Genomic DNA, 23,415 nt, shown 5'->3' with positions numbered 1-23,415 from the left:
AATTTAAAAAAAGGTAAAAGTTGTAGACAACTTGCAAATTTAGTATTAGCTAGAACCTTGAAGTTAAAATTAGCATTTTGAGTTCCACATAAAATTATAATGGTGGGCCGGATTCGCCCTCAGGGCCTTGAGTTTGACACCCGTGATTTAGTGTGTCCAATTCACCTGCCATGCATGGTTTTGGAGGATGGGCAGAAGCCGGAGTGTCCAGAGAGAACCCACGCAGGCTTGGGGAGAACATGCAAACTCCACACAGGATGCCAGAGCAAGCTGGAATTGAACTCTGGTCCCTTAAGTGTGAGGCGGACGTGCTAACCACTGCCACTGGAGCTATTTTATATGGAGCATAAAATAATAGTGTATAGATAATACTTAAAATGGACTATTTTGGTACTTTGCTACTGGTATGTGATAGAATACGGTTGATTTGTATTTAACGTTAATTCACTAGATTCTTTAATACATTTTTAACTGATTAGTTACAGTTTGTTTTGACTTGTGTGTATTTGTGCAATACGTTTTATTGCATAAGTATTAAGTGATTTTTTTAATCCAGTCATAGCTCACTGTGCATGATACATAGGCTCTCTACTAAACGTTTTACTTTTTAGGGATAATACTTAGCTTATTTTTTATTCTAATAATATTAGTAGTTGTAATAATCGTCATCATAAAATAATACTATCAACGTGGATAGGCGGTCAAGCTAATGGACATGGATAATAATAATAAGTGCTGTTAATATCCGCATCCATTGAGCGGCGCTAGCCTGTCAAAACAAGCAAACAATTTTTGTGGCACGGTCACATGACAAGTCTTGTAGAGCACATGAGGAAAAGAAACGTGAACAGCTGGCTACTATGAACCGCAAGCATTTAGCTAATTCAAACGTTGTGAAGTGCATTTGGCCAATACGGTGTTGTTTGTGTTCACTGGTAAATGTTGCAAAATACATTAAACGTTATCATCGCTATTCTATCAGCGAGGAATGTTTCACATGCTGCCTTCAAGGACTCCTTCCCGGCATTTGTTCACGTGCAAACCCCAAACGCTCCGATTGATTGCGTTTGATTATAGTTTTCAATAGAACGTCAATAGAACACAAAAGAGGTGAATAAAATGCGTCTTTATTTTTTTCATTTTTTTAGTAACTTGAATGTCTTCACGTGGAAACGACCCAGTATGAAACGACCAAGAGGAAAGCCCATGACGTTTCTGTTTTACTTGATGTCCTCTAACTACACGTGGCTGAGGCATATGTATGTAGTGTTGTTGCACGCTTCGGCGAGACCGCTCAGTAGTTTTGCTGCATGACAAAATGTTCCCGGAGAGCACAAAAATTGGGAAATCCGATGCTCTGGCAAATGCGGGGGTTCTTTCGCAGCTTTTTTTGTGGTAAGTCAGTGTCTTGACAACAGCGTTTGGTCGGGGTCAAGTTGTCAGCGTGCGTTTTGGTAGTACAGTACTTTAATGTGTCTTGTAATTAGCGTAGACTCAAAAGTGTACCACTTTCTCAATTCGCCAAATGAGGGCAAATACCCCTTAATGTACATGCAAAACTGAACGAGATGTGCGTTTGTTATTGATCATTCAAACAATACCACGTGGGGATGGGTTTAAATAATTGTGAACTCGGGTCCTGTTCGATGTTTCAGACTCGGAGGTTTCGAGGTTACGAACAGCGCGCAATGAATTGCTTTGCGCAGCCGGGTAAAATACGGCGAGAACAGGTTTTTGCTCCGAAAAAAAAACAACCCTCAGGTTATGTGCATTCAACGTTTTTATTAGAACAAACAAAGTATAAACCGGCTCTGCAACAACTGTAGTTGTAAACATGCTGTCAAATACTGTTGACATGTTGATCTGGCCATTGCTGTTTTTAGGTCATATGATTAAACTTTATTCTCACTGTCAAGTCTCACTGTCAAATGAAAACTCATCTAACCTGAAACTCCAAGAGATCAGAAGTTCTTGCAGTAGTTGTGTATGAATAGGAGTGGAACATAAATCAACTGCAAAACATATTTACACTTTGCAATGGAATGGTAAAAAAAAAAGACTATAAACACAACAGCATTGCTGCTCCAGTCGGTAGTGGTAACAAATAGAAATTATATGATACATTGAAAAATTAACAAAGTAGCGTTGCTACATTTGTAACAATGGTACAAATGTCCAATGGGTAGAAGAAGGTGCTGTACAGACTTTTGAGAGTTTGGGGGGGGGGGGGGGGGGGGGGGGGGGGGGGGGGGGAGGGGGGGGGGCATGTAGAGTTGGCTGGAGAAAAATCACTCAAGTTTAATCAAGCAATTATTTGGGACAAACAAGTCGTAAATCAAGTCACTGCAATTTTGCCAGTCAAAATAGCATATCGGAGTCAAAAGAGAACATAGTTTCACTAATCAAAATACCAACATATATTTCTTTCTCGAAAAATCTCTAACCAGTAAATTGAAAAAAAAATACTTTGACACTTTGGCATGTCCTTAATTTTGTGTGTTTGCTGCTACAATTTGTTGTCATGTCTCTTGAAAGATTAAAAAAAAAAGTTTTTTTTTTTTTTTTTTTTTTTTTAACCTCAATGCGACTAGCCTGTTTGACTAAAGGATAAATAAACTGGGGGTAGGGGTAAAGTTGTGAAAAACTACAAGTGTGCTTCTAAAGTAGAGTGAAACATTTTTGACTGATAAACTTGTCTGAACATATCTTTTTAAACCTAGGAATATTTAATACTAAGTACACATTTAAACATGTTTGACTGTATTTGCAAAAGACGAAAATACTTGCAAAACACATTTGAATGCATTTGTAGGTTAGATTAAAAAGATAGCATTTTTCCCATGCTTCCATGACGCATTGACTTGCAGAAAGCACATGGAAGGTAAATATGCTCAAACGCAATAAGTGCATGGAACGAGTTTGCCAGTCAACAATGTTCAGTGCTGATATTAGATGAGCACTGATTGATGTCACGGTGTCGCAACAAAGTTAAAGCTCAATTTTTTCTGTCGACCACAATCTATTTTATTTTTAAATGAAGTACTGTATTTAATGTTTGGGACATTCAAAAATGTATATGTGTTTAGTTCATATAAATGAATATATAATGTAATCTGAAATGGAGCTATAAAACTCTAAATACACTCAGGCTCTTACGTTGTCTCCCATAAACCCTCACAGGCAATAAATTTATAAATTCACTTTATAGGGCCTTTAACGATGCTGCTCACTCCCACAGGCATCTTTTGTGTGTGTTGGAGGGATTCACTAATGGGAATTGAGAAAGCAGTCATGCGTTTAGCAGTTCACCATCCTCTGGAGAGTTTTACGGTCCGCAACTGAGCGGCTGCCGTAGCATTTTGTGGGCCAGATTGTTGTAAACAACCGAGCCAGGTTCTGGACCACCATCTCTGTCGACCGACTAGTTGCGATGATGTTGCCATCTACAAACTTGACTGACATTAGAGCCATGTCCAGGTGTGCAGTTGTACGTGAAAACGGAGTAGTAGACAAGGCGCAGCATGCAACTCTGCGGAACACCTGGATTCTGTACTAGCGTCGAGAAGGTCTGGTTGCACTACTGCCCTGCAATATTCACATCAAGAACTGGAGAGTATTGACAGCTTCCTTGTTTAAAAACATACTCGCAGGTTCTGTGCATCGAAATTCGATAACAATTTGGACACAAGCTCTATGGTTTTTGAGTGTTTGTTAGCTACTTCCACCGTATCCTTCCAAAGTACTTTCTGTGACTCTCATTTTTACAGCAACAGTTTCACTTCAATCAGCGCCACCTCCAAGTGGGGATGAGAAAGGAGAAGCGGCAGGATAACAGGCCCAAATTGGTCACTGAATTTAGTGATTAGCTTAGAGGGCTTATCGCGTTGAATGCGGAACTCAAGTCTGAGCACGCATTCTCGCATATGTCAAGGCTCGAGACTGCAACCCAATTGATCACATGACATGCTTTTGTAGTAAGCGCCTTTTCATTTGGTCCTGTGCGCAAGTGGTCCTACTTTGGCAGTAAGCGCAGGCCTTCGTGATGGTTGGGGTGAGCGCAAGAAGGTGTAATTTATTGAATCCCACTGACTTGGATTGGCACGGCACGATGGAGGTGATTTTGAAGCGCAAATAGGCAGCAGCATGGGCCAGTGGCAGATTAAATATGTCACGGAAGACCTCAGTCAACGCGGGCCCAGAGCACGCGTCCGGAGTGCAAGGGGCCTTTGTTTACATTAATCCTGCTCAGTGTAGCCCAGTGGGAGGGAGTTTGTTGGGTTGGGGGCCACCTTCTCCTTTTCTTTGTCCAAGATTGTTAAGCTTCCAAGAAGGAGATTTCCCTGATTTGGGGGTTAGTGTTGATGGCTTTAGTATCTGGCCTGGATGCCTTCCTCCGTGCGTCAGATTTGTTTTTTAAGTGCTCCGAAATCTTAGAACCATAACCGTGCTTCGTATTCGACTTGGACTGTAGATTTTGACACTCCTTCATCCGAGAAAAAAAATAAGTGTGTGCATGTGTGCGTGTGTGCGTGTGTGCGTGTGTGTGTGTGTGTGTGTGTATATAATTTTTTTTTTCATTTATTACATTTTGATTTGTAAGGAACATGCCTTTTCCCACAAAAACAGCAAGCGGACAGCCACTTTTCTTATTACTTTACAACATCAAATAAGATGAACAAAAAACAAAATAAAGAACACACATTGTCATTTCAAAGCAAATTTCTATACCAAAATATGTGAAAAATTGTTGCCCAAACTCAATACCCCTCCCTCTCTTGTTCAAACTCTTGCTCTGAGCTCTCAGATTGTCACACACATTTCAAATGTGCGACAAAACCAGTCAATCAGAAGTAACTTTAGCTTGTTCTGATTGGCTGGTTTTGTACACATGCACGTTTGGTCTCCGATTAGATCGCTTGTTATGTTCATTCGGAAAAAGCAAAGGAGATTGCATCACACGGACTTGGGCAAGAGAAGGTGGTCCTTTTATCACTAAATCACGAAAGTACAAAAACTAAGAAGGTAGTTTGATCACATGGGACAAAAATTATTTTAATGATGACAATAAGAAATTCTGCCCGTACATTATTTCCAAAGAAGTCCACCACCTCCCGGGCTGTTCGCTGACGTCATGGCACAGCGCGCCTCTGACGTAGTACCTAAGTCGACAGGAAGAGGATCCATTTAATTTTATACCTTATATTGATTCAGGGACATACTACTGCAATTTAAATCGTAGGAAATGAGAATCCCGATTCTTATGAGAATCTTTTTTTTTTGGTACGCATTTAACATATATCAAGATTCAAGAGTTTTATTGTCATATGCATAGTAATGCTACACAATAAAATTCTTATCCTGTTTACTGCCCCGTGCAGACTACATTCCACAGCTGCGCAAATAATTATTTCCTTCAGCAATATTTTGCCACCTTACCTTAATGTGTTTTTCCAGATTGGAAGGAACATTTTTGCATACCAGAAGCTTGTGTTTCATTGGTTGCCACAAAACACAAATGCATTTGCCTTGACCGTATCATTTCCGTACCTGTGACAGGGTATAATGTTGATGGATGATGAATAAATAAATAACTAATAAATCCCAAGATTCCACTGGAAGAGGGTGCCTTCACCCAAAAATTGGCAAGGAACAACTATGGGAGTAAGGCTATTTTGAAGTAAGGGCGAAAAAAGTTCTTTTATGGCAGAAAGTTTTTTTTTCTTCAAATGTGCAAGTGTGTATTATTTATAGATCCCATCGACGGCATACACATCTTTCACAATTTTTTGCAATTCAAGTCACTTCATTTTGGGGGGGTTGAATGAAGGTATGACAATATATTTTGTATGGCGGTAAACCAGCAGTGGTTGAAATTAAATAAATAACTAAAATGTTATTTTTGAGTTCAGAAATTGAGAAGATGGAGTTCAAATCTTTTCCAGGCAGTAGCCATCAGCTGAAAATCATAATTAACCCTGATTACCGATCATGTGGATCAGATTTTGACAGCCCTGTTCATGTTGTGCTAACAGGACCTTCTGCACCTGTGCAGATGTTATTTCATTTGGTCTTAAAATTATTATTTGAATGCAGTTCTCAACTTAAACGTCTTGCTGTTTTAATAGTGTTCTAATGACACTTTCAATAAATGACCGCTTACTTTTCTTTGAAGTTCTTTTTGTTTCTAATTTATTCTGTCGTGAAAAAAAATTCCCGACCCATTAGGAGCCGCTTCATTTAATAGAAATAACAGTGTTTTTGTTTCAAATGTTGAAAGAATGGCAGTCATACAGTATATCTTCTCGTCAATCGAGCGTCATAATTTGAAGATAAATAAGAGGTCACGCCACATTACTGGCTGAGATCGTAAATACCTGCTCATCTTTGGCGTTCAGTCCGTTATGCGGTTAGCAATTCTCAGCATGGTAGCACCTGAAGCAAATAAGTGTTAAATCCCACACTCAAATATTAAAAAGCCAGGGGAAAAAACTCAAGTTTCTTATGGACAAAAACCCCCTGTCTTCTTAAATCAAGCTTTTCTGATGATAATGTTTATGTTTTAGCTGGGTGAGTCCTTTGCTACACCTCGGACACAAGCAAAGACTGGAGGAGCGTGACCTCTACAAAATTCTTCCTGAAGATGCATCGGAAGTCCTGGGACAAGATCTGCAGAGGTACTCTTTTTCTTTGAGTGTAGGTTTAAAGCGTCACACGATTTTGCAAAACTCCAAATGACTGCATTGCTCTCACTGTCCATGCATCACATGTTAATGCTACTCTGGTTGTTTTGATCAAGGCACTGGCGACTTTTCATTCAGTCTCTGTAGTCCGCTGTCTACAACATGTACTGTGGATAAACCCCTTGTTTTCCACAACTCTGTAAATGGGTAAATCTTTGGCTTCAACGAGGACAGAGGCTGATTTAATTTGTTCCGGGTTGCCTGGTGATATCATGACATAGTGCGCCTCTGACGTAGTTATACGGAATCCGATAGGAAGTGGAAGTTTTATTTAAATTCATGTTATAAAACGCGTACCTTTCGGAGATCCTCCCACACGGACAACATGGCGGATGAACTATTGCTTATGGAAGTTCGCCGGTACAAACACTTTTATGATTGGGATGAAAAGGACGACAGTGACCTAAATACTGTAAACAACCCCTGGCGAGCACGCATGCTGGAGGGAAATGAGGAGTCTGTTAAAAAAACAAGCTTGGAAGAATTTTGATTGTTGAGTTTCTCACCTGACTCCTAATATATACCTTGCTAGCTGACAAAGGAGACCCATTTGGGAAAATTTGATTGGCAAAAATTGGAATAAATTGGTTTGAAATGACAAAAAAAAAGGACATTTTGATTTCTAAGTCCATACTCACTTGGAGTGATTCTGGTACTTTTGCAGTTTTTTTTTTTTTTTTCTTGAAAAAAAAAAAACTTTTAGGCCGTTGTAGGTTTTTTTTTACAGGCCTGTTGTCTTTGTATGTGCTTGGTTCTAGGTAGGCTTCATTTTTATTTTATTTTTTTTCATTGGTTTGCACTCAGCAAGCTGTGTTTCCCTGTGTGTGGCTAGTTTTTGTGATGTCTTGAGTGAATTTGTAACAGATGGTCAAAAGGTAATAATCAAACTAAAGTCAGTTCTCAGGATTCAAAATGACTTTCATCACAAAGTTCGAATAAAACTCATCAAAAACAGGTATTCAAAAGGCCAAAGTCAAAATCAAGTATTTTCTTACTTTTTATAGTGACTCCTTTTTTTTTTTTTTTTTTAGTGTTTCTTGTCTTTCTGCCTTTCCACTTAGCTGGGTCTGCTTTTATCAGGTGGATTAAGCAGCTACACCTGTTGATGTTGTTAAGCATGCTAGCTGATGTAGTTGCAGGAATGTAGGCATGTGCCTTTAACCGGATTGGTATGGTGTTATATTTGTGCCACAATTGCAAGCGCGGAAAAAAAAAATTGAAAATAAAACTGAGCGAGAGAAAACAGATTTGCAGCACAGAAAAAAAATTATTGAAAAGAAGTTCCTCGCTCACTACCTCCTCCCGCCAAAGTCGACGTGACGCACTCTCGTTTGCTCGGTCCGGGTGAACACAACAAACAATCTCATTGGATACCAAGCTGTCAATCAATGTGCTTTTACAAGCTCTGATTGGCTATCTTTGTGGCACAATCGTAACGTGTGAGCAGAACTGAACACACACAGAGGACGACTCGAGTGAGCAAGAGCGAGGTGTTGAGCGAGAGAGGGCTATCACGAGCGAGCAAAAAGGAATTTTGAGCGAGAAACTTCTTTTCAATATTTTTTTCTGCGCTCGAAATCTGTTTTCGCTCGCTCAGTTTTATTTTACACGCTCAATTTTTTTTTTGCGTGCTCAAAAATTGTGGCACAAATATAACGCCATAGATTGGCGAGACATAGTGGTTTTAAAAATGAGGGTTATTTGTGTCTGTATCTGTCAAAACCGGTAAGTTCTTTCCCTCCCACTTCGTCTGCCTTAATGGGCAAAAGCACTGAGCAGCGGGAACCTGTTCTCAATAGGGTATCATTGGTCAGTCCTCCGCGACATCAGAAGCCAATCACGTTACAGCTGCGGTTGTTCACTTCCTGCTTTGCTGGCTAATTACAGCGGGTAACGTGGCTAATATGCTATCATATGCTACTTACGCGGTGCGCTTTGTGTGATATCGCTCAAAGTAAGGCTCGCAAGCTGGAGGGCCAACCAATCAAACATTTCAAACAATCAAGCTAACCGCGTCGGTTGTGTGGGAAGAGAGCGAGCAAAAGAGAGGGAGAGCAAGAGGGAGAGAGAAAGATATGAAGCGAGACAGCGCAGGCGCATTTGTGCTGCGTATGCGAGCGTGTGTGCAGAAAATAAACGCTCGTCACCAGGAAAAGACTCCACATTTTACCAATAATTGATACATAATGTAGTTGTACTGATGGTGGATCATGTTTGTATTATTGTGCTGTATTTACACAATCGCATATTTCATTTTAAATAAGATGTGTTCAGTCACAAAGAATTCACATATTTGTTTTTTGTTGAACAAAATTTGCTCACTGAAGGTTAGTTTTGATTTTACTAACAGCTTTTTTATTTAGCATGGTAAATGTTTGTTATTGTAACAAATTCTGCATTATACTACATATTTTGTTTCAAAATAAAAGTTTTTTTTTAAATGTTGGCGAGTGAAAACAAATAATTCGAAATGATATATTTTGGAGCTGTACTGTCAAAACCAAGATAGCGTGATATTTTTGCTCACGGTACCGTCCGAATCTGGTATCAAAGCATGCCAACTGGGACGTCAGCCATTTTGGGGTGTGGCATTCGTTAAAGCTTTAATTATTAAACCCTATACAGTTACTGTATTCTTAACCATTTCCTGTTTCCACGTGTCTTTCAGGTACTGGGATCTTGAAATTAAAAAGGCAACAAAACAACTACGGAAGCCCAAACTGACCAAAGTCCTCATTAAGTGCTACGGGAAGTCTTACGCTGTGGCAGGAATCTTTGCCTTTTGCATGGTATGCACAGAATTGGCTTTATGAAGGATTAATGTGACCAAAAATCAGTGAGGAATTGCAATTAATTTGTTATATAAATGAACATTTTCTGTTGCCTTTGACATAAAAACATTTATGTGAAAACACAAAGGTTGAATCATTGGAACTCAATTTTTTTGCTGTTGTTGAAGACATTTCATCGTTAATCCAAAATTCTTCCATTTTAAATTTTCGCATGGTCAGATCAGGAGCATCACAAGAAGGGACATTCTTTTGAGGACAGAGTCCCAATTCTTGAATTGTTACGTTCGTGACTCAGAACAACATGATAGCTGGACCCCAAACAGACTTGACGCTGGCTGGGAGTCCAAAAAAATATTTATTTAGTGAGGTGCGCCTATTTCGTGGATAGAAAACACAAAAAGGCAAAATACAACCGAAAAACATCAAAACGACTCTTTGTCAAAGTACAAGCAAAAGAGACATAGAAAAAAATGCCGATGCATAAATAATCACTGAGGAAGAGCGGGCGATTGCTTCACTCTTGTGCAGTGTTTGGGCTCTTTTTTTTTTCCCCCACATTACTCTCACATTGTTTTAGCCAAGTGACACACTACTGGTAGTGTGATAACTAAGTTGTCATGCCATTTCAAACTTTGACATGCTGTCACCATCTAGGTGAAATTTCAGCTCCCCGCTGTCTTCTTTCAATGCTTTCCCTTTGATGTGAAATGACTTAGATGTAAAAATTAAAGGGTTGGATGTAAATAATGCACAAGGGTTCAAACAACAAATACACAAACACACAAATGTTTTATTAACACAAACAGGAAGGCAGACAGGCATCACTCAAAGGCATATACCGTAACCGTAAAAATTGAGTTTTAATTCATATAGCTTATTGTAATTGTAAATTTCTTCTACTCTTTGGTGTGTACTCCGTGCCAAACATTACCTGCAAATACTGTGAATATTTTCATGAATTGCTTAAAAAAATGGTATTATACAAATGTATTTATATGTGTATAATTTCGAATGCATTCTCTCATTCTCTGGCCAATTTACAGTATATTTAAAGTTGAATTTAAGAGTTGAATTAGCTTGACATCACTGAATGAATTGAAATCAATCATCATCATTCTACAATTGGCCGGCCTGAACTCCCTGGGAAGAGTGGCGCTAACAAGCTATAGCGGGCACCCGTGGAGGAATAATTAAGGCGATCCGCACCTGAATTGCCAAAGCATTTTGAATTAAAGGGGAAGGGAAATGTAAACGCTCAAGAAAGTCAGAGTTGTATTTTTGTTTACGGACAAAATTTCTGTTTTCATGGCCACATTGCAAGTACAGCATCAACCACTGATCCACTGGAAAAAATGACAGGTTATAGAATGGAGTATTTTATGTCGTGCAGCAATTTTCAAGAGAAATACGTCCTCCGTACTTGAACCCTGAAGCCCAATGCGGCACATTTGTGGCTAGGAAACATGGCTTACTTATTACACCTAATAATGACAATCCGGGACCGAAGGACAAAAAGTTGTTTTGGATTTTTTTACAAAAAAGTCATGAAGCTTTTGTTAGAGATTCGGACTTATTTACCATTACCGCAAAACGTTACCAGTAATATTCCCCTGACTGATCATTTTGTAAAGATTTGGAATTACTTGCTGTGGCGACCGACAAGTGTAAAGTCACGACTCCTAAAAAACTCCTCATTGCCATTTGGAATTCAGGCCGTCCGAGATATCAGCAGGAGTCTGTGGTAGAAAGCTTGTCTAATAGTTTTGGTTGTTATAATTTTAATTGGCAGAGCATGCACATATTTGCTGCTTCCAGTCCAGTGAGCAGTGAGGTGCATGACATAACGGCATCCTGCTGATGTCACTTTTTAGAATGTAACACACAGGAGCTTCCCGATCCTATCCTAGTCCTGTTCCCAAAATGAACTTCCTCTTTTGACTACACCTACCGTTGATGATACTTTGTTTTGTTTTGTTTTTTTGTGACAGGAGGCCATTAAAGTCATCCAGCCACTTCTTCTCGGGAGAATAATAACGTTCTTTGAGAATTACGATGCGGATGATCTAAGCAGCCTTTACATGGCGTATGGCTGCGCTGCTGCCATGTGCTTCTCAACCTTCGGCTTGACTATCCTGCAACATCTCTACTACTATTTTGTCCAAAGAACGGGCATGAAGATGAGAGTGGCCCTGTGTCATGTAATATACTGCAAGGTCAGTGAGCATTCAGCAGATGTTTTTTTTTATTTTTTTATCTAGGAATGTCAGTTTACTGCCAGATGATTGAATGTAGAGCTGACAAAAGCACTTGAAGTACTGAGTCACCACCTGTACAAATATTACAGACTCGAAACGGTGTTATGTTCTAAAAATGTACATACATACCTTGTGACTATGAAGACTTATGAGCACCACTGTACAGTAGGTGCAAAAGTTCAAATGAAATATGCTGGTCGATTATATAGAATATCCATTATGATGACACAACACCAACAAGTAAACAATCAGTTTTTCAATGATCCTCCATTAAACCATTAACCAAATAATATGCTTATTATTAAAAAAAAAAAACTGCATAGAATGACTTATTTTCTTTTAGTGCTTTCAACAGTAAAAATATGAATTGCAGGCTGAACATTTGACTTACGCAATACTGTGTTGTCCTGCAGTGTTAGTTTTATTTGACAATACAAGGAAAGATCAGCAAAATCTCCCTTTTGTTTTTATTGACACATAATGCTTTGTTAACATTGTGAACCAATGAACAAAAAAGCGCTTAGTAATTAGTGATCATTTAAAAAAAAAAGTACATCTTACCTCAATGTGTTTTTGCTTGTTTGTTTATTCTTTTTTCCCCACAAATTATTGCAGGTTTGTGTTCTTTCTAGCCAATAGTAGCCTCAAGATGTCAATAATGTTAATCCTGCCTTCAATCTCTGTTTTTTTTTTTGTTTGTTTTCAAACATAGGGCCTAAGAGTAAAAACATGCTCGAAAAAATAGATACTTCAGTAAATTTAAGAAAACATATTGCCTTGTACTATAGCAACGTACAAATGTGCACTTTGTTAGTTCCCGCTGCTGATGAAGTGTCTGTGTGGTTCTCTTCATTCAGGCTCTTCGTCTCAGCAGCCAAGCGATGGGGCAAACCACCACAGGCCAAATTGTAAACCTCCTTTCAAATGACATCAACCGTTTTGATGAGGTCAGTAGTGCTGCAACATTTCAAGTAACATTTCTTCCGTAAAGATTGTCAGGATTTTGAAGCATGCCTTGTTCTTAAATTTTCACTGGGTTGGTTTTTTTTTTATTTCAATGTTTACCTCCTTTAGGCACTATGGTGGGTGGGTGAGTGGTTAAAACACTTTTTGTCTCTTCAAATGATTTCAGGGAACTGTTATACTACGGTTATTGTAAACCTTCAGGCAATTACTACTTTCCTACATATGGAGCATACAAGAGAGGGTCCCCAACCACCGGTCTACCGTTTCAACTAGTACCAAGCCTGTCAATTTGGGCCACACACAAAATAATGATGTTTTAGAACTGACTTAGTTTATCCTTTAACAGTTCATTCATTTGTGCTTTGGCTTGACCTTTGTTTTTCGGCGCCACCTCTGGCCGCTGTTGATATTACATTTTTGGAGTGAAGTCTGAAATCTGGCCCACGGATGTTTGTAAGTCGTACTTTCAATGGTAGGAATGTTGTCATCCATGGTATGTCCAAAATTAGTTTGTTTGTTGATCCGACAACTGGTGAATGTGGATAACATGCCAGCTAAAGTTAGTTCTTATCTTCAGCATGTTACATAGCGCTGCCTTGTATGTGTTTAGCTCATTAGCATTTTTGTTTGTGCTAGGTATTTCTCATTGGTTATATTTTAGCATATGCAAAGGTTTTGCAATGATAATCATACTCATTAGCATCCAATTAACGTTTTATATTGATATGAATAGCATTTGTATTTTATTTATATGATTGATCATATCAATTTGTGTACATTTTTGTAAGATATGTAATTCTTGCATATGGGATTTTCCTGAATGACTGAGTTATAGCGGTGTTTAACATTGAAGAGCGCGACACTAACAGCCTTTGTTTGGTTTATTTTCTTTTCATTAAAGAAGTTACACACATTGACTCGTCGCTGTCTGACTATCTGGATATTAGCCATTCTAACAATTAGAAAGAACAGAACAAATGAACTTATTCCATTCTATGTATTATCAGAGTCAGAAAGCTATATTATTTTGAAGAACCATTTTTTTTATTTTGGAAACTGTCCAGATTCTCCGGGATTCATTTCGGTCGCCCGAGTGCCAAAATTTCTCCCACAAATAAGTTATGTTTCATGAAATGCACACTACATTTAATGGAGCCTTCAAACAAACACAAATTATTTGCATGCTTGGGTTTTTGTGCAGGTTACTCTCAATCTGCACTACCTGTGGGTGGGACCGCTTCAGGCAGTTGTGATCTTAGCTTTCCTCTGGTACGAGATTGGGCCGTCATGTCTTGCGGGCGTGGCCATCCTTGTTTTCATGTTGCCTGTGCAGACGTGGTTTGGAAAGCTTTTTGGAATTTTCAGGTGAGGCAAAGAGACAACACACCCTATTGATTTGAAAGTATGTATCCCATATATCCATATATATATATATATATATATATATATATATATATATATATATATATATATATATACAGTGGGCCCCCGGGTTACGAACTTAATCCGTTCAGCGGCTACGCTCGTATCTCGGATTGCTCGTATAGCGGGCAATCCAAACCCATGTTAATTCGTGAATGCGTGCAACGCGCGCCGAAGCCTTAGGTAAAAACGACACACTGTATACATATATTAAAATCGAGTGACATAATCTGCTGTAGACTTACATTACATAATAATTACAATGGATAAATAGCTTTTACCTTTAAAACGACGAGACTTGAGCTGGGTGTAAGCAGAGGGGGACAGAGCCCTACCTCAAAGTCAACACGGCGATAGAAATGCTATTGCTCTTACAGTGTTACAGTAACTCTTTCAGTCAGGGTGCAAATCACGCAGATACTAAAACATCATCCTCTTATTTCTTTCTTTACCGCTGCTAGTAATTTTAGAAGCTATGTCTAACAGATAAAGTTTGCAAAGTCTTCACAACATTCCGTTTTTCACTAATTTTCTCTCCTTACTTCCATCCTGTCCCATCAAGCTAGATAAAGGCGTTCGGCCAATAGCATATCGGCATTTCTGTGATTGACGTGTGACGCTGGCCAATAGCATCTCCGTGAGTGAGACCGGGTGACCTTAATCGACCAATAGCATATTCGCATCTCCGTGACTGACTGATAATTATTCACACTTTTTTTTTTAAACGGTTGGAATGTATTGACAATTAATTTTAAAAAAAACACACATTTAAACCAATGACAATTCTTTGTCCTGCAATCGGCACATTTAATTTCATGTCAGCTGTTTTTCCCTTTAGCTGTACAAACACTACACTTAAATGGTAATATATTTAGACACCGTGAGTGAGACAGTCAGTGTGACGTTGTAAGAGCAATAGCGTTCACGTTACTGCCCCAAGCATCTACTGATGATTAATGCTGTCGCTACTGTTGATTTTACTGACGCAATTAAACGAGAACATATCTATATACTCAATGGCCGGCATGTCGAATTGCTCGTAAGGCGAGAGGTTTGTTCGTAAGCGGAGGACAAAATTCTCCCTGATCCACGCTCGTAAGGCGAATTGTTCGTAAATCAGGGTGCTCGTAAGCCGGGGGCCGACTGTATATATAAAATGGGCAAGCCAGGAAGCACACGTGGAAAATAACTTGTGCTTTATCTTTGTTTTATTTAATGCAGAAACACGTCATAAACCTGAAAAAGGGATCATCAAAGCAAAGTCGCATTAACACAATATTTAATAAACCAAAATAAATCTGTACATTGTACATGTATAGCCTAACTTAACTCAAACAAAACTTTGCGGTCCTCGGGCTGTGTGCTCCTGTTTGACGGCTCAGTGACAGTTAATGACAAATGACAGATGCAAATCACCTGAACTCGCGCCACCTACTTTGGTTGTCTCAGTTCTAATTGACTGACTGGCACTTTCGGCACTTTGGTACTTTGCTGCTGTAGTCAAGTTTCCTGCCACCATCCAGCGCTTGCACCCCCCCAAAAAAAAAAAGGCAGAATAACTTGAAATTCCAGTAAATATGGCCTTTTACATCTCAGGGCATCTCTGTACAGTGGGCCGCTGTGTTACGAGATCATTCCATTCCGCGGTTGAGCTCGTAAGGCGAATTCACCGTATGCCGGGCAATCCAAACCTGTTAAATAGCCAATCCCCAGGTAAAAACATCAAAACTGTACATAGATATTCAAAATTGGTACCAAAATAGTATAGTAAGTGCTGTACAGCCTTTGCCTATAGGCTGGACAGCAGGGCAACTGGGTAAGTTTTGTTTTGACGCGTGCGTCAATCAAATAATTTCAATAGTCTCTTTGTGTTGCGTTGGATATGCCAATCCGTTTATTTCGTCCACATTCCTTTTCGTTCAATATCTTGATAAAACAATAATTCGGGTTACAAACCAAACTTAAAGACCACTCACGTTCGCACGTTCGCACGTTCGCACGTTCGCACGGTCGAAAACTGTTTGTGTCTTGCCCTGTCGCACCTGAGTGCAATCACCAACTGGCACGTATTTATGTAACCATGGCAACCATGGTTCCACCCACCATAGATTGGCATGTCTTCAGACAATTTGTTTAACTTTCTTAATATAAACAAATTAGAATATACAAAAAGCTTTTTGGCTCCAACACACCGGCCCCTAATTGAGAACGGCAGGAGACCGTGAACAATTCAAACCAATATTAACATAAATGGAGCCAACAAGTCATGTAAACGAAAACAAAACAAACCTCTTAGAAGCTTAAGTGTCTGCTTCTTGAATCAAGCAAAGCTTAGTTATTGGTCTGTCCAGTGTGCTGGTTTTTGTTTTAACTCGTGCAGAACGCACTAGTCCCTTCTTGTCAGCATAGATCTCTAAGACCCTTCCCAGCAGCCAGGATCCACGTGGGGCTGTTGCATCCGCGATCAATACAATGTCCCCTGGGACAAGACTTCTCCTCTCCTTGTTCCACCTCTGCCGCTCCTGTAGCAAAGGCAGGTACTCCCGGAGCCACCGTTTCCAGAAAAGGTCGGAGATGTACTGGACCTGTTTCCATCTCCTTTGGAGGTAGAGGTCAGACTTCTCAAATAGTCCAGGTGGTAGAGTTGGCGTTCTTTTCATGGTTAGAATGTGGTTGGGAGTGAGAGCTTCCAGATCGTTGGGCTCTCCAGATATCCTTGTTATGGGACGATCATTAAGAATAGCTTCGACCTCACATAGCACAGTTTGAAATACCTCATCATTCAAGGTTTGCTGGTGTAGAACAGATGTCAAGATCCGCCGAATCATCCTTATGATGCGCTCCCATGCACCTCCATGATGAGAGGCCGTTGGTGGGTTGAAGCTCCACTGGATTCCTTCCTCCAGGAATGCAGACTGAATTTTGCTGTGGTTTAACGCAGCCAAAGCTTCCTTTAATTCTCTGTTAGCACCAATAAAATTGGTTCCATTGTCTGATCTTAAATGGGATATTGGTCCTCTCCTGCAAACAAACCTGCGTATAGCATTTATGCAGGAATCCGTATCCAACGTGTAAGCAGCTTCCAAATGGACCGCTCTGCATGCCATACATGTGAAAATGACGCCATAGCGCTTTTCGATGGAGCGCCCCCTCTTGATTTCAATTGGACCAAAGTAATCAACTCCAACGTTGGTAAATGGAGGAAGACCGGCAATGATGCGCTCTAAGGGTAAGTCAGACATCTTCTGCTCACCTAATTTCCCTCTATGGCGTCTGCAGAACACACAGCCGGACAGGATCTTTCTTGTTGCTGCATGAGCACTAGTTATCCAGTATTTTCTCCTCAGTCTGGATAGAACATGATTCCTTCCACCATGACCCACCTGTTCATGGATGTGCTTTAGTATAAGTGTAGATATATGGAGATCTTTTGTGAGGATAACAGGATGTTTGGACTCCTCAGGCATTGCTGCTTTACTCAATCTCCCTCCAACTCTAAGCAAGCCATCCTCCAGAATGGGGTCCAGTTTGTATATGGGGCTATCTTTCCTTACTTCACCCGCTCCAGATGCCAATACAGCCAATTCTTCTGGGAACCTTTGCTGTTGAGTGAAGCGAATGATGGCAGATTCAGCTGTAGAAAGATCGTCTGGTGTTAGATACTGGTTTCCTAGTGCAGCTTTAAGGCGTTTCATTTCCTGTGCAACTTTTTCTCTATTTTCCTGTCTTAGCTGGTTTCTTTTTTGACTCAATTCCAATAGAGTCATCTTTAATTTCAGGATCCAAGCAACTGACCTCTTCAGTTTTCTCCAGTCGGAAAAGTAAGTGATTAATTGGTCTGTAGAACTCGGGGCATCGATCATTAACGAATTGCTGGTGAGTTCTTTCTTGACCTCAGGGTCATCAGCAGCAATGTTATACTGAAAGGTACAATCTGCATCTAGCCACTCATCCTCTGGTTTCCGTAGAAACTCTGGGCCTTCAAGCCAGCCTCTATCCGTCAGCAAATCGGCAACCTTGACTCCTCTTGAGGCTTTGTCTGCAGGATTCTGGCTGGTATTAATGTACTTCCACTGCGTGACATCCGATATTCTTCGAATGGCAGAAATCCTGTTCGCCACAAAGGTGTGAAATCTCTTGTCTTCATTTCTGATGTATTTTAGAACTGAAGTGCTGTCAGTCCAGAAACAAGATTTCTTAAGGCATAGCTGAATTTCTGCTCTCAACATAGTGTCAACACGAACTGCAAGAACAGCTGCAGTGAGTTCTAAGCGTGGAATGGTGACTTGCTTTAGGGGTACCACTCTGGCTTTGCCGAGTATGAAGGAGACATGAGACCTATTGTTGTTGTTCCATATCTTCAGATAGGTTACACAGCCATATCCACGTTCACTGGCATCAGAAAAGTGATGAAATTGGCCACAGGTGGTTTTTCCGAAGGCTGCAGGCTTGAGGCACCTTCCAACTTCAAATGCCCTCACCCTTTCCAGTTCCCCCAACCACTTTGTCCACTGCTGCTGGAAAATTGGGTGAATTTCATCATCCCATCCATACTTTCTCCTGCACATATCTTGCAGCATGAGCTTGGCGGGAAGAGTGAGTGGGGCAAGGAAACCCAATGGGTCGTAGATGGAGCTGACCATGGATAAGATCCCACGCCGAGTAGGAGGCTGTTTTTTGAGTGCTAACTTGAATTTGAACGTGTCTGTCTCAACACACCAATGAAGTCCAAGGGCTCTCTCAACTGGTAGTTGGTCTCTGTCAAGGTCCAATTCATATAAATTCTTGGATCTATCCTCCTCTGGAATGGATAGTAGCACTCCACGGTGGTTGCTAATCCATTTTGTCAAATGGAAGCCTCCTTTTTGACAAAGATCCATCAAGTTCCTGACCATTTTAACAGCCTCTTTCTCTGATGGCAAGCTCTTGAGACAGTCATCCATGTAGAAATTTCTGTTGACTGTGTCCATTACATCTGCAGGGAAACTGTGCTGGTTATCCTCTGCTGTCTTACGGAGTGCATAGCAAGCACAGCTAGGAGATGACACTGCCCCGAAAAGATGCACAGTCATCCTATATTCTATTAGTTCTTGGGACACATCGCCGTCAGGCCACCACAAGAACCGAAGAAAGTTTCTGTCCTTCTGTGCCACATTAACTTGATGGAACATTGCCTTGACATCAGTCATTAAAGCTACAGGTTCTTGCCGGAATCGGGTGAGGACTCCTAATAAATTGCTGGTGAGGTATGGACCTTGTAGAAGCTCTTTGTTCAGAGACTTTCCTCTGTACTCTGCTCCACAGTCAAATACCACACGCAGATTTCCTTTCTTGGGATGGTACACTCCATGGTGTGGAATGTACCACACTTTTCCATCTAAACATTCCAATTCGTGTTCAGCAACACGTTCGGCATATCCTTTGCTGATTACATCATTCATAAAGTTTGTGTATTCTCTGTGGAATTTCTCATCTCTCCCAAACCTCCTCTTCAATCCAAATATGCGTTGCCTAGCAACACACCGATTGTTTGGCAGACAGACTTCCTTTTTTCTGAAAGGGAGTTCCAGGGTGTAATGTCCATCTTGAAGCTTACAAGATTCAGTCATGATTTTCATGAACTTCTTATCATCCTGTGACATTTCCTCTTTGTCCTCCGATGTCGTTTCATTAAAATCATGGTTGTACTGATTGTGCAGCAATTCCTCCAAATGTGTTATGGAGGTCCTGTTGACAGTAACGCACTCAGCCTGCTCACTGTAGCCGGAAAGGGGACCATTAATAACCCACCCCAATAGGGTCTTAATGGCATATGGCCCATTACCACGACTGTTCACAACTTCCCACGGTTCAAGTAGTTTAGAGGCATTGGTACCAATCAATAGCTCAACATCAGCTTGAATGCGTGGAAGAACCACCCCATTTAAATATGGCCACTTAGCCAGCTCCTCTTCTTTAATGATGTTACTGGTTGTAACAGGCATTTTCCTTTGAGTGTAGACCTTGGGCAGGTCAAAGAACTCTTCTCCAGTCAGGCTTGAGATTTCTAAATCCGTCAACATGTAACTGGATACAGATGCCTTTGGGCCCATGGTTAGAAGGCTGATTTTGGCTTTTCTTCCATTCAAATTCAACTTCCTCATGAGGGCTTCTGAACAAAAGGTATCTGTGCTGCCGGGATCGAGGAATGCATAGGTTTTAATTACTTTATGTCCCTTGCTGGACTTCACCTGCACAGGTAAGATTGACAAAACGCCATTACTGTCACCGGCCCCTGTTTGTCCACAAGTTTGCAAGGAGACCTGTGCGTTGCTTACTGAAGGCTTATTTGGCTGACTTGCGTTGCTTGACCTCTGCTTTTGGTCAAAGTAAATATGAAGAATACTGGGATGCTTTTTACTGCACACCTTGCAAATCAAACGGTCAGCACAATATTTGCTTAAATGGCCTTTGCGAAGGCAGCCAAAACAGACTCCATTTTGTTTTATAAAAGCAAGTTTGTCTCTGTGTGACTTCTTCTCCATTGTTGGACACTGATCCAGAGTGTGGTCTTTAGAACAGCATATACAAGAGGCGGTGTTGTGAGCAGTATTACTTGGCTTGGGACTAGGTGGAAATCTTGCTTGCTCTTCTTTAGGCGGAGGGGTTTCGATAGTAGTTGCAAAGCTGTCTCCTTTAAACCTGGGTTTGCCTTGGGACTTCAATTTGTTCATTGGCTTTCCTGTGCCCGGTGTGTTATTCTGAATGTCACCAAAGACTGGATCTGATATTATCTTTACCTGGCGCTCTATAAAGGTGACGATGTCTGTGAACTGGGGTCTGCGGTATTGTCTTTCCATTATGCCGCATGCAGAGACTCTCCAAATCTCTCTTAGCTTATATGGAAGCTTTGAAATGATGACTTTCATGTTGGCTGGCATGTCAAGTTCTCTCATATACTGTACCGTTTCCATGGCATTACAACACTGACGAAGGAAGAGTGAATATGCTCGAAGGGATTTTGGATCCTCAGATTTCAGCAGCGGCCAGTTGTGAACCTTCTCCATATATGCTGCTGTAATTTTATATTCATCTCCAAAGTTTTGGTCAAGAAGATATTTTGCCATGTCATACCCTCTGTCTGGTGCCATGTGTTGACAGCTCCGTACAAGCTCGTTCGGCTGACCCTTGGTGTACCTCTCCAGATAGTACAGACAATCCCCTTTGTTGCTTGCGTTTCTCTCAACGCAATGTACAAAGGCTCTAACAAAGGTTCTATATTGTAGAGGATCCCCATCAAAACATGGTATCTCCCTGGGTGGCAGTAAATGAGAGGTTTGCTGTTCCATTAGCATGGCTGTGATTTCATTTTGTTTTTGGAGCAAGTTGCACACCGTTGAAGTGTCATTGAATTGAGAAGCATTTTGTTCCACAGGGGGGTTCCTGTGGGTAGTATGGCCAATGTCCCATGCTGCATTCATAGGCATGTGTGATTGTGAAAAGGGTGGTGGTTGTACACGTCGGGGTGGTTGTTTTGTTTGAATATACGTTTGCTGCTGTGGTGGTTGTGAAATGAGTCCTTGCTGCTGTTGTATAGGAGGCGGTTGTTGTTGTACATAGGATTGTGCAGATTGTTGTCGGGGTGGCTGTGGTTGGATAGGTTGTGTGACTGGTTCATGTTTTCTGGCTAGGGTGTGTTGTGCCACCGAAGGTTCTTTTGGTCTTGCACCTTTCCTAAAGTAGGAGTCCATTCCATCAGATGGTGCTTGTGAGAGGGTTTGGTGAGTGGGAGATTGTAGCACTGATATTTTGGCATTGGCAGCAGCCAGTTCTGCCTCCAGCTCCAATGTTTCCTTTTTCTTTCGCAGCATTTCCTCCATCTCCTCAAGCGCATGCTTCTCCTTTAATGCTGCTGCACGAATTACAAGGGCAGCTCTGTCTGCCTCTACCTGCTTGCGAGCTCGCAACGAAGAGGTGCTGGACCTACTCGCTTCACTCCAGGTGTGACCTTTAGTGGATTTTGTGCTTTCAACATTAGAGATGCTGTCGTTGGGATTGATTTCATTTTCCACATCATCATCGCCACTTTGCACAGCTTGGGTCCTTTTTGTCCAATCATTAACCTCCTCAATAAATTGATCATTATTGATCATTTTAGCCTTGAACCAAATGTCATGTTTGTATTGTTCTTCTTGAGGTATTAGTGGTAGAAGAGCACACTGTGCCTCTCTGGCATCTTTGCATAGGTCCAGATATTTCACAAGTGCACTTTGAACCTCCTGTTTGCATCCTCCATTTTCCATTAATTCTCCAATTGTTTTCTGCATGTTGGATGCCCTTTTTAATTTAGAATTTCTCTCCTTTTGCAATGAATCAATTTTCTCCATTAAGGCCCTTGGTGTTAGTTTCACCTTGCGTTTGGAGCCAACCTGTGACCCAACTTGAGATTTAACCTGTGAAATTTCACTGCGAGCACTTTGACCTGTGGTGGTCACATTAGACCGTTTTTCACCCTCTGAAGGTTCATCCATTATTTGCATTGCATCACCATTTGAGCACATAACATGAGCAACACCTTTACCTGAATCCATTTTTGCAATACAAAACCCAACCAGCAGTGTGAAATGTAAAACAGTACCTTGTTATTTCAGTCAAACCCCACAGAAATTCATCACATTACAATCAAGACCTTGTAAAACGTAACGGAGATGAAACCATAAAACCACCAATGCATTGGATTTTACCAGAGCGCTCGTATTGACACCTTTTTTATCCTCAAAGTCCCCTATGTGTGCACACAGTATTTTAAATGGCCATATATTGTTAACCAGCTGGTAGCGCGCTACATACCTTTATGTGCACAGTGTACCTGTCCAAGTTTGGAAAAGTGCCCCAATGCAAAGTTCAAGCACCGGGCCGTTGTCCTGGTCGTGTGATGCGATGCGATGCGAGGTGGCTGGGCAGCGCGGCCGTCCGCTCACCGTGGATGTTCTGGCTGGCTGCCTTGCTGGTCCTGACGTTCGCGGTGCCTCCGCTGAGCCAAGCCAATGGCCCGCACGCCGTGTCTCCCCTGGCGTAGTCTTGTGGTCCGTTCAAGTTTCGCAACAACTCAGCGAAACAGCACTAATTTGTCCTTTCATGCAACGATCGGATGCCGTCCAAACCGAGCAGCCGTCACGTTGCGTTTCCTCTCTGTTTCCAATATACTTTAAACTGGTAGTCCGTCTCAAACTAAGACTACAGTTTTCGACATTGTACAGC

At 41.0% G+C, this 23,415-nt stretch overlaps 1 protein-coding gene across 3 annotated transcripts in view; it reads left to right on the top strand.

Annotated features, from left to right (window-relative positions):
* The first annotated feature begins 24 nt into the window (after positions 1–24).
* The window catches only part of LOC148427441 (ATP-binding cassette sub-family C member 4-like), a 44,211-nt gene continuing 20,820 nt past the window's right edge, over positions 25–23,415 (top strand). For all 3 annotated transcript variants that reach the window (XM_088440146.1, XM_088440138.1, XM_088440155.1), the window contains exons 1-6: positions 25–1,395; positions 6,564–6,674; positions 9,409–9,529; positions 11,521–11,745; positions 12,645–12,734; positions 13,955–14,118. In XM_088440146.1, the coding sequence (XP_088296272.1) occupies positions 1,319–1,395; positions 6,564–6,674; positions 9,409–9,529; positions 11,521–11,745; positions 12,645–12,734; positions 13,955–14,118 (788 nt within the window). In that variant the 5' untranslated portion in view covers positions 25–1,318. The remainder of the gene's footprint in view (positions 1,396–6,563; positions 6,675–9,408; positions 9,530–11,520; positions 11,746–12,644; positions 12,735–13,954; positions 14,119–23,415) is intronic.

Source organism: Hippichthys cyanospilos, chromosome 2 (assembly GCF_059441005.1).
Source record: "Hippichthys cyanospilos isolate Australia breed blue-spotted pipefish chromosome 2, RoL_Hcya_1.0, whole genome shotgun sequence".
NCBI classification, from domain to species: Eukaryota; Metazoa; Chordata; class Actinopteri; order Syngnathiformes; family Syngnathidae; genus Hippichthys; species Hippichthys cyanospilos.
Note: the sequence above shows the minus strand (reverse complement) of the source record. Positions and strands in the feature narration are given on the sequence as shown.